The 12,360-nt window shown below is 40.4% G+C and overlaps 1 protein-coding gene across 2 annotated transcripts in view; it reads left to right on the forward strand.

Moving 5' to 3' along the window:
- The window catches only part of CCDC146 (coiled-coil domain containing 146), a 125,035-nt gene that overhangs the window by 104,489 nt on the left and 8,186 nt on the right, over window positions 1-12,360 (forward strand). For both annotated transcript variants that reach the window (XM_074942537.1, XM_074942535.1), the window contains exons 12-15: window positions 3,507-3,595; window positions 3,717-3,881; window positions 5,555-5,779; window positions 7,659-7,887. In XM_074942537.1, coding sequence (XP_074798638.1) covers window positions 3,507-3,595; window positions 3,717-3,881; window positions 5,555-5,779; window positions 7,659-7,887 — 708 coding nt within the window. The remainder of the gene's footprint in view (window positions 1-3,506; window positions 3,596-3,716; window positions 3,882-5,554; window positions 5,780-7,658; window positions 7,888-12,360) is intronic.

A 12,360-nucleotide genomic window follows, 5' to 3' on the forward strand; every position in this document is an offset into this window, starting at 1 on the left:
TCAAGTGATCCATCCCATGTCACCCATTCCGAGCTTCTGGCAAAGCGAGGCTACGGACACTTCAGAGCATGGTTTTCCATCCCTGCCCATCCTGGCTAATAGCCATTGGTGGACCTATCCTCCATGAACTTATCTAGTTCTTTTTTAAACCCTGTTATAGTCTTGGCGTTCACAACATCCTCTGGCACAGGGTTCCACAGGTTGACTATGCGTTGTGTGAAGAAATACTTCCTTTTGTTCTTTTTTAAACCTGCCGCCTATTAATTTCATTTGGTGCCCCCTAGTTCTTGTGTTATGAGAAGGAATAAATAACACTTCCTTATTTACTTTCTCCCCACTAGTCATGATTTTATAGACCTCAGTCATATCTCCCCTTAGTCGTCTCTTTTCCAAGCTGAACAGTCCCCATCTTCGTAATCTGTCCTCATATGGAAGCTGTTCCATACCGCTAACCATACTCTTTTCTGTACCTTTTCCAATGCCAGTATATCTTTTTTGAGGTGGGATGACCAGATCTGCACGCAATATTCAAGATGTGGGTATACCATGGATTTATATAGAGGCAATATGATATTTTCTGTCTTATCTATCCCTTTCCTAATGATTCCCAACATTTGGTTAGCTTTTTAGACTGCTGCTGCAAAATGAATGGAAGTTTTCAGAGAACTATCCACAATGACTCCAAGATCCCTTTCTTGAGTGGTAACAGCTAATTTAGATTCCGTCATTTTATATGTATAGTTGAGATTATGTTTTCCAATGTGCATTACTTTGACTTTATCAACATGGAATTTCATCTGCCATGTTGTTGCCCATTCACGCAGTTTTGTGAGATTCCTTTGTAACTCTTTGCAGTCATTTCCTTCTTATTGTGCATAGGGTTGCTGTCTGCAATTTACTGGCACTGTGACATTGCATATATGTTATGATGTTGCATAATTCATGCCAAATATTAACTTCTGTTCATAGAAACAACCAGGGAGGCCAAAATCTAATCTATCTATCTATATAGCTATCTATTTGGATTTTTGCCAAGTATATAAGAGTGCCTGTCCAGTGCTCTTGGCACCCGTGACAATCTTTTAAAAATACTTTAAATAAACAGATACATCAGTTTCCCCATATCAGATCAAAATAACCCAGTAAAAGCATAAATATAACCACTTAATGGCCCACACCAGACCTGCTGACCGGGGCAGGGCAGGGAAGGAGACAACAAATGGGGCAATTGCCTGGAGGCCCGGGTGATTTAAAAGGGCCTGGGGGCCCCTGGCCACCACTGCTGCTGTGGTAGTGGCAGCCAGGAGCCCAGGGCCCTTTTAAATCACCACAGGGCTCCTAAGCATGTCTGGGGTGGCGACCAGCAGCATATTAACGCCTAGGCCAACAAAGCCTAGGCCTAGGGCGGCAAATTTGCAGGGGCGGCAAATTTTTAATAGCAGCCAGAGGCTGCTTCCCCCAGTGCCGGTTTGCACCCTCCGCCCCCGTCCCCACCCCAACTCCACCCCTTCCCTGCCCCCTCCCTGCCCCTATTGGTCCCCTTCCCCAAATCCCCGCCCCAGCCCCGCCTGCTCTCCTGAGCACACCGCGTTCCCCCCTTCCCCCTCCTTCGCGAAGCTGTTTCGCGCCTAAGCACTGGTAGGGAGTGGGGAGAAGCAGGACCCGGCGGCGCACTCAGGGGAGGAGGCAGAGGTGGAGCGGAGGTGAGCTGGTGGGAGGCGGGGGAGCGGCAATTATTTCTGGGCCTAGGGTCGGCAAAGTCATTAATCCGCCACTGGTGGTGACTGCTCCAGGCCCTGCGCTTTGTGGGGCCCTGCAATTGGCCAGCACGGTCAGTCCCAGAAATGATGGGTCTGTCCTGGAAGTGACGGATTTGTCACTTCCTCTCTGGGCCCCGCACCCTGCTAGGGATGGCCCTGGGGCCTGGAATTGCTGTCAGTGGGCCTGCACCACATACACAATGCCCAGAGTCCCACACTACATCCAGCCAGTCCACCCCACTCCCATCTTATCATGGGCAAGAAAGAAAAGAAAGGCCTTGCAGGGCACCTTGAAGGTTAATAAACTCGGGTGGTTACAGTTCTGGAAGTTACTAAGTTCAAAAGGTCCAGGGCTCGAATGAAGAACCTAGAAATGTACCTTTCCGAGCAATCGTCCATGATTGTTTGAAAGCCAGGAAAGAGTAGGGACCAGTGCAAACCCAGACTAAAGAAGCTAGAGAACTGCAATTTCCTTCCTGCCAGGAGTCCAGGACTCAACTTCAGACATGTCTTTTCCAGACAATCACATCATAAAGGAAATGATAGGCTGAGGAATGGAAACAGCAGGCCTCAAGACAGAAGAGTTGTGAACTGGTTGCCCTTGCCAAGTCTTGTGAGAAATGGGAGAGATAGCAATAGACTTTTTTTCTCCACCTCCTTCCTATAGATCTTTCTTGTGCTGTCATCATAGCTGCTTTGCTCTCTCTTATTTCTCATCCTTTTTCTGAAAAGAAGGTGAAGGAAATTTAGGTGCCAAGGTGCTTTAGAAAATCCCACTGGGTGCCTGTCTGCATCTTCAAGTGGCTAACTGCCTTCAAGAATGTGGCCCAAGGTGACTTCAAGAAAAAGAAAGAATGCTGAGAGATGGAAGTAACTCCGTACTCAGACAAAGAGAGGCAAAAAGACTGAGGGAATTAGGGCACTAAATAGCTAAAGGATACAGAGCTCTTTTGCCTCCTTGCTTCCTCACAGGCAGATGATGCAGTATCAGGAATCCTGCTGAAATGGGAGTTAAGACCTAATTTGGATAAGAGCAAATGGGGCATGTTCATTCCTAGTACAACCCTACTGACCTCAATGAAAGGATTAATTTTGTCCAGTGATTTACAATATTCTCATTATTAACCAATCCTGCAAGGGATTCAGCTTCCCCTGAAAGGTGTTGTGTACCCTCAACTCTCATTGACGCTAGTAGGAGTAGAGGATATTCAGCAACTCTTAGGTGTCAATCAACACTTTGCAAGCTGTATGCTTTCTCAAAGAAAGACTGATAAATGTTAAGATGCAGCATCAAACTATTATCTTAACTACGGTAATAATAATGTTGTTGAATGACTTTATGTAAGTGAATTGTGTTCCCTGAAATTGTTAGCAATCTTTGAAAGGAAGGTTATTATCCCTCTTTTTGTCCTTCATGGTTACTCTTCCACTAGTAATCAAAAGACTAAAAGACATCTCTGATTTTACTATAGTTAGAACAAAATATGAGTCTTTAGAATAATTTTCCTCACTGCTTCCTTCTTATCTATGAAAATTCAGTTTCTGATTTTACTATAGTTAGAACAAAATATGAGTCTTTAGAATAATTTTCCTCACTGCTTCCTTCTTATCTATGAAAATTCAGTTTTTGTAACGTCCTGTATCATTTAAGATGACATAAACAAGTTTCTTCAACCCAACTTCATATTTGGAATTTCTTTGCAGATCCTGACCTATCAAAAATGTTCAATGCTATTTATGTTTCAGATAAGGCTCCACAACATTATTAAAGAGATAAAAACAAAGGAACTTGAAATAAGGGAATATAAGAAGAAGAAGAAAGCAATCCAAAGGCAGTAAGAGAATTATAACAATACACTAGAGGAAATGACACTTTTTCTAAAGCAATAACCCATTTAAATTATTTATGTATAAGCATTATAATAACCATTTCCTTAAATACTTGCATTTTTTCAGACTCAAAGGATTTGCTAAAATGTATGACCTTATTCGAAATGAGAGAAACAAATGTGTAAACCTGGTGCAGACTGCTCGCCAGAAAACAACTGAAATTAAAGAGAAAGCAAAAATGCTAGAGAATGAGATGGAAATTTTAAGGAGCAATGTTATAATTAAAGAAAGGTAAGTGTCAAAGTAAATATTTCCTTTGAATAACATTCCTTGGTTCCTTTAACCTCTGAAGGCTTAGGATATCATTATTTATCAATGGATGGTGTTGTAAAGTGGGACTTGTTCATTATGAGGCAAAACTTGCCCCATCCTCCTCAGTCACAGGGAGCCCCAGATGCTGGTGTGATTCCATTGTGTGTAGGCAGGAGGCAGGATCTCAAGAGCCCTACAGGGAGTCTACACTCACTGTGAACTGTGGAGCTCAACTCTTCCATTTGTGAATTGTGGCGCTCTTCTTGTATTTGCAACTCTATACAGCTGGGTTTGAGAGTCAAGTGGGTCAGGGGAGGAGTGGAATAAGGACATTGGATCTGCCTCTGTACATAATCAATGGCCCTTGCACTGCTTAGAGCCAGAGCTACTGATGCTTTAGTAGCTGCACAGTGGTTCCACCCCCTGGGAACAAGATTCGTTCTTACCCGGGTGACATGGACCTGCCTGGTGCCAAGCTTATTTACTTGGACTTTGCATGGGAAACAGGATTTAACACCATGCTGTCATTGGCCTGCTGCAGTCTGCGCAGTTTAGGGAACAGATGTATTGAATGTGTCCACCAAGCAAATAGTTCATCCATAAAATATTTAATAATACTTTGTACTTCTGTAACAGCATCTATCTCAGTTTTCTTGACAAATATTTAAATAAATCTCACAGCACCTTGTGAAGTAGAGAAGTCTTATTATCCCCACTTAGATGAGGGGAAACTAAGGCAGAGAGGCTTAATGACAGCCTATGTCACGAAGCTACTCAATGGCAAAGTCAAAAATAGAATCCAGGAGACCTAACCATGAGATCACACTTCCTCCTATAAAGCCTCTAGTGTCTGTTAAGATTAATTTCTTTATAGCAGAGATAAATAGGTATTTGAACTAGCAGTGATACTCACTCCAGATGGAGTAAAGTAATTCTAAATACCATCTTATTAGCAATTTAGAAGAATGGACTATGTGGAAACTGAAATCCAACTTATCAGTGAGGGAGCATCATCCAGTGGTTAGAGAATACAGCTCTCTGGGAATCATGAGTTCTAGTTTTTATTCCCATTCTGCCTCTGATTCGCTATTTGATTGTACTTTAGCCACTCAAACCTCTCTTTACATCAGTTTACTCATCTGTAAAATGGGGATGTTAATACTTTTCTCTCTCATGAGAGTGAGGTGAGGAATAATTCATGTTTGTAAAACACTTGGAGATCTTTGAATTAAAGGCACTAGAATAGTGCAAGACATTATTTCAGTATTATTATTTAAATAGAGATAGAGTTAGTCTTTATGTATATTTAGAAAATTTTGCATCAGTGTTATTTCCTACGACTTTATCTCCTGCGGCACCCTGGGAGGCAGAGAATAGCCATAGTGCATAGCCCTTCTCTGTGCCTGACACACCTCTTATTCTGAGGGGCTCAGAATGAAAGAATTATAGAGGCCTTATCCAGTTCTATACAGGAGGCCCTCTGCAAAAGGGGCATTCTTAGAGGGTTGTTTCCACCCCTTTTAATGCTCCTGTGTACTGCCAGAGAGCTGTAAAGGGCTTTAGTGTAACTGAGGATAAAGGCCAAGTTCTGTTATATTAAGTGAATTGAAATTACAAAAATCTTTCCCTTTTCTCTGTTGCTTTTATTAAAGAAAACTGCAGAAAAACCTTCTGAAGCATTCAAATAATATTGCAATCAAAGACAGCATCCAAAGTGATGTCTGCAAAATTATTGCAACTCTGCAAGAGATGAAGGAAAAGAGAGAGCAACAGTTACTGGATGTTGACAGACTCACCAATATGCTCACCCGCATTGAAGAGGAAATGGTGCAGCTACGCAAAAAATATGAAAGGGCTGTTCTGCGTCGAAATGAGAGGTAAGAAACAGGGTAATTTGACACATAGAACACCTTGAGTCACTTCCATGACATTTCACTTATTTAAAATGGTAACCAGCAATTGATGAAAGATGCCATTTCTTCATAGGATCTAGTTCTGGTGTCCATCTGCAGTTTATTGTTATAGATAGGGTTGCCGACTTTCTAATCACACAAAACCGAACACCCATGCCCCGCCCCTTCTCTGAGGCCCTACCCTGCTCACTCCATCCTCGCTCCCTCCATTGTTCGCTGTCCCCCACCCTCACTCACTTACTCATTTTCACCGGGCTGGGGAGGGTCCCTTTTTGACCAGGTGTTCCGGCTGAAGATACTGTTGTATTTTGCCTATAAATATAAACTGGCCTTAGATTTATGTTTAAATTTTGAAATGGAAAATAGTCCTGGAACAGGCCTACCATTAGCCAAAGTTATTTTTGTTTGTTTCCTTGTATCAACAATATTTTTAAAAGGAGGAAACCTTCTAACCAGGAATGCTAGATACCTGGAATTTGGCCTCACTAGAATGGCAATATCTGAATTGAGAGTGAGAAAGCTGTGCATTACAATATATAGTTATTTGGCATTTCTTCATTGGTTACATTGTACAACCCACAGAATAATATCTATAATAACAACTGTATTGGCTATTGAATCCCCTGAGAGATTAATATCATCCTCCCCTGTTTGTGTATAAGTGCACAGATGTGGAATGAGAAGGCACAAGAGATGAATATCACTGATCAGGATAATCCATTCTTTAAATAAACTTCCATGGAAGGTGTCAAGGTTCCTTCCCCACTCTGAACTCTAGGGTACAGATGTGGGGTCCTGCATGAAAGATCCCCTAAGCTTATTCTTACCAGCTTAAGTTAAAAACTTCCGCAAGGTACAACCTTTGCCTTGGCCTTGAACAGTATGCTGCCACCACCAACCGTTTAAAACAAAAAACAGGGAAAGAGCCTACTTGGAGACGTCTTTCCCCAAAATATCCCCCCAAGCCCTACACCCCCTTTCCTGGGGAAGGCTTGATAATAATCCTCACCAATCTGTACAAGTGAACACAGACCCAAACCTTTGGCTCTTAAGAACAATGAAAAATCAATCAGGTTCTTAAAAGAAGAATTTTAATTAAAGAAAAGATAAAAGAATCACCTCTGTAAAATCAGGATGGTAAATACCTTACAGGGTAATCAGATTCAAAACACAGAGAATCCCTCTAGGCAAAACCTTAAGTTACAAAAAGAAACAAAAACAGGAATATACATTCCATTCAGCACATCTTATTTTACCAGCCATTAAACAAAAGGAAATCTAACACATTTCTAGCTAGATTACTTACTAACAATTGTAAGGCTGCATTCCTGATCAGTTCCCGGCAAAAGCATCACACACACAGACAGACCCTTTGTTTCCCCCCCCACACACACACTCCTGATTTGAAAGTATCTTGTCTCCTGATTGGTCATTTTGGTCAGGTGATAGCGAGGTTATCTTAGCTTCTTAACCCTTTACAGGTGAAAGGGTTTGCCTCTGGCCAGGAGGGATTTTATAGCACTGTATACAGAAAGGTGGTTACCCTTCCTTTTATATTTATGACAGAAGGCAATAGAATTGTGAAAAAAGTATACGGGGAGACCAGCACATAGGTTATGTTTACAGCTCTATGTCCACTCATTCTTACAGATATGAACATTTTTGTCATTGGTTAATAATACTGTAAAGGATTAAATAAGGATTTTGTGAAATCTGTGCACATTTTCAGAGATGATTGCTAGTGCTAAAATCTGCCACTTGCATTCTTGAATGGAACTAACATTGAATATGAATGGAAAATTTTAAAACCTGATTTTAACTTTTAATTTTGGGTCTGTTGCAGTGGTGTTTTGCTCATAGAGCGAGAGGAAGAAGTATGTATTTTCTATGAAAAAATAAACATTCAGGAGATGATGAGTAGAAATGGAGATATTGAGATGCAAGTCATGGATGAAAAGATCAGATTTCTGAAGCTGAAGCTAGCTGAGAAAAAGAGACAGATTGAGTTGTCCCTGAAAATGCTGCCCATGAAGAATGCCTTGGATGCAGATCTGGTGGTACTTCAAATTCAGGTAGGTGGAATTAGAGAACTAATTTTTGGGAGGGTAGGTTTTATTTTCATTTTTTTAAATACATAAATTATTTCAGTTTGTACTACTCTGTGTTCTGATAAAAGAAATTAAATCACAGTTGTGGGAATTTAAGTTCATTCCATATGAAAAGCTACAGTGTGAACAGTATGGTTGACACAAACGGACAAAACATTAAGGTACCAATCCAGTAAAGCACTTCAGCATGTGCGTAACTTTAAGAAAGTTTGTAGTCCTATTGACTTCAGTCAACTCACACGATTAAACTTGCACACTTGCTGAAGTGGTTGGGGCCTAAGATAAGAATAATGTTGCTTTAAACATCAGCATGGTTAAACTGTAGGATAGGCATAAGGCATCATGTAAAAACAGGCACTGTCTGAAATTAGTCAAAAATGTATTGGCTGTGTCTTTTTTCAGTCTTTCCACTTTGCAAAATAGTAGCTCAATTCACTGAAAATACTTGACCTTAAACCTACTCTGGAGACTATGCTGCCTACTATGATATAATCCATGTACATGTTCCCCATACAAAAAACAGAGTTTTAGCTCTCATTACAAAATGACATTCAACAATTAACAAGCTGTAGTGTTCATCATTGTTGTGGACATTCTTCCTTTGCTTTCTGAAATGGCTCATTTACTTCTGACCTTATCTCCAGATGGTAATCTTTTCCATATATATTCTGTTTGCTTCTGTACAGAATTGTAATTTATGGTGCATCACTGATGCTAGTAGTTGCATAGACTAGAGATTGTGACTCATCGTAAGATAACACTGCACTATTCTCTTACCTCTGCTCTTTTAGGGAAATTGCATGTACAGCTAAGAGAATACAGTTTCGCATAGTGTCTTTCATAAAAGTGTACCCCAAAGAACTTTATAGGGGTACTGTAATTAATTGAGTTACAGAGTTACATAATGAATAGAGGGAGTGAGAAACTATGGAAATGAGCCAGAGGGAACAAAGATTTTTCATCTGAGATTCGAAATGATATGGTGAGTCAGTCAGGCAAGTGCAGTGACAAAACACAGAGGTGTTGTTTCCTGAACTGAAGCAAAGAGAGTTGTGAAATTGTAAACATCCTGTAGCTTCTCCTTCATGGTGACGCTTCTTATCGAACATAAAGGTTTATGTAAAGGGAGACTATTGCTGTTTTTTGTTTAGTTTCTCATGTAATAAAATCAGCATAAAATCAGAAAGCAGTGAAGCATAGTGGGCATGATATTAATGACAGGGTACGTTTCAGAAATTTTCCCAAGTGGGAGATTGTTCCAGTGACCAATGGCAAATAATGAGTCATCAGAATTTTAAAAGCAAGAGGTCATGCCCTCATATTATTCTTACTGTAGGCCAGTTGATCCAACTCTCTCATTACTTCTGCCACTTTCTGACATCCCAGTTAGCTCTTCCGGAGTCAACACTCCTCATCTGAGATTGACAATAGGCACTGTCTCTGGTGAGACACATTCTATTGGTTTGGTTGTATCTCCTAGGTATGGGTGAAAACTATAACCTGGAATCCAAACTCAGAATTTTGGGGTGGATTGCTGAATTTGAAACTCTGGACTTGATGTGAATCTGTTCCTGGGGCTTTGGTCCCTGGTTGGGTTCAAACTCATAAGTGTTCTAGTATCTGGTTCCAGTTCAGATGTACCAAGTGTCTTTCAAGAACAGTCATTTGCATAAGATATTGACCCAATGCAGTGGATCCAAATCTGACCCTTGATATTGATTCAGCTTTGAATCCAATCAGTGACACCAAACCTAATTCAGTCCCTGAGCCAGCCCCTTGTCTCTAGGAAAAATGGTTTTATAGGTAATGTACTGGACTAGGCTTTAGGAGCTTTGGGTTCAATTGCTGGCTCTGCCACAGACTTCCTATGTGACTTTGGACAAGTCACTTAGGCCCAGATCCTCAAAGGTATTTAAGCTCCTGACTTTCATTTATTTCAATGGAAGTTAGGAGCCTAAATACCATTGAAGATCTTGGCCTTAATCTCTCTGTGCTTCAGTGCCCTATTTGTAAGATAGAAATAGCAACATGTCCTTTCTCCCACCCTTTGTCTGTCTTGTCTGTTTAAACTATAAGTTTTTTGGGATAGGCTCTATCTCTTACAAGCACAATGAGACCCTGATTTCTGGTGGGGGCTAAATGCTTCTATAATACAAATAATAATAATAAGTATCTCTTTTCTGTGTTCTTTTCTCTGTTTTTTCTTTCTTCTGTTGCCTGTGATCTTCTCTTCCTCTTTTCTACTTCCTCTTTTCCCTTCTTTTTACTTCTCAACCTTTGCTACCCACTTTGCATTCCAACTCTTTACTATTCTTCCAGCCTTGACTGCCATCCCCTCTTACACCCACCACTTTTCTTCCTCTCCTTCTCACCCTTGCCACTCTCTCCACATGCATCTCTAGCATTAGAGTGTGGTAGATTCTAATGTCTAATGCCAGATGAGCTACTAGCAATAGAGATCAGAAACTGGTAGCAGGCTAAAGATCAAATAATAATCATTAGGATTAGATGCTTTAGTTACTATCAGTGTTAGGCATCTAGTCAGGGCTGGCCTTACCATGAGGCAAACTGAGGCAGTCACCTCAGGTGCCAGACTGTGTGTGTGTGGGGGGGTGCCACTAGGCCCCAGAGTGCCCCCAGGTATAAATACCATACAACCTTTAATTGGAATTGCATATCCAGGGACTGGTTCTGCAGACTGAAGTGAGCCATGAGCACTAATCTGTCTTCATGCATCAATGAGAAATATTTGGCATTAAATGGTAATTGGTCCAAAGTGCAGACCTGCTGAGCCACTTAGTGCTTAAGGAGACAGCTTCACTCCTAAGCCAGCAAAAAGGGACTAACCTGTGAGAGGTAAAGGCGTTAACCTCAGAATTTATCCAGTGTCATGACGGGGTGAAAAATTTATGGCCTGTTTTATGCAGGAGGCCAGAACAGATCATCAGAATGGTACTTTCTGGTCTTAAAATGTAAAATCTATGAAACAAGAAACAGTTTAACCCACAGCTGACACTGACGTATAAGGCAAGTGAGTGAAGAAAATAAAGAAGATTATAGTCAAACAGTTATACAAATACATTAGCATGGTTATTTACATGCATGCCATTTATTTTTTGTACCCTTGGGTTGAGTACCTTCATATAAAGCTATATGTATTCTCTTTCACCTGTGAAAATGAAAACTTTGCATTGATACTATTTAAGCTGCTTATTATTTTTATTTTGAATACATTATAAAACCTTTTTCTCATTACATTTAAATGCATACTTAAGAATCTGGGATGTTTGCACTTCAGAAACACCCGTAAGTCTATATTTAAGTTTAATGTGAAACTTTATAAATGTGTCTGGTCTGAGTTGGTAGGTGTATCCTCTGACAAAAACATCATTTATAGAGTAGAGACCCACTCCTGCAAACTCTTGAGTGAGCGGTCTCTACTCACATGACTAGTCTCATCAATATGGATTGTGCAGATGAGTAGGTTTACATGACTGAGACCCAGATGTGAAATACAACTGGAACTGTAGCTACATCCTGTTATTTATCATAGACTTGTTTTTAAATTCTTCTTTTTTGCAAAACTCAGTGTATTGTTGTGCTCATGTTTCTAGTTAACTGGCATCAAAAGTATTTCTCAATCCCTCTGTGGTCCAACCCAAATGATGCATGTTTGCAACCAAAACATGATTGGACAAATGAAGGGACAGCAATCTTACATTGTGACTTTTTTGTCTAATGGCTAGTTCCCTTTTTTAAAAGTTTTTAAGGTTCTTTTCTGTGCTGCTACTTCTTAGAACAGGAAGAGATGGCTGCTGCTTTTTCGTAAGAAAAAAGTGCTTAAACTGAATGTTCTGGTGACTTTCCATTATCATAGCAAAAAACCAACGAGGCATCCAGTGGCACCTTAAAGACTAACACATTTATGCATCACGAAAGCTTATGGCTAAATAAATGTGTTAGTCTTTAAGGTGCCACTGGATGCCTCGTTGTTTTTGTGGATACAGACTAACATAGCTACCTCTCTGATACTTGGTATCATTATCATAGCATCACATCTATCATCTCTCACAGATCTGTGTTTGCATTTCTACACAACAAAAAACATATGGCCAGCACTGAACCTCTGGTGAACCTATTCCTGTGGTTAGGCCTAAATATTTCTTCATTTATGGTAAATCATTGTGGCTGCAAGAGCCCAAGACAACTATCTCCCTTGTAATTTTTCACCTGAGAGTATATGGATTGTCTTTAGACCTAATTATTTGCATCATGTTTATGTTAGTGCTGAAAGATTAATATCCCAACAGATTAACCCATGATAGGTTACTATAGATATACCAAATATGTCATGTTGCAAAAATGGACTAACACTGTATTGCCAATCCTGCAAGTTCAAACATCAGGAGGTAGACTAAAAAGAATCAAGAGATTGGC

Source organism: Natator depressus, chromosome 1 (genome assembly GCF_965152275.1).
Source record: "Natator depressus isolate rNatDep1 chromosome 1, rNatDep2.hap1, whole genome shotgun sequence".
In the NCBI taxonomy this organism is placed as follows: Eukaryota; Metazoa; Chordata; order Testudines; family Cheloniidae; genus Natator; species Natator depressus.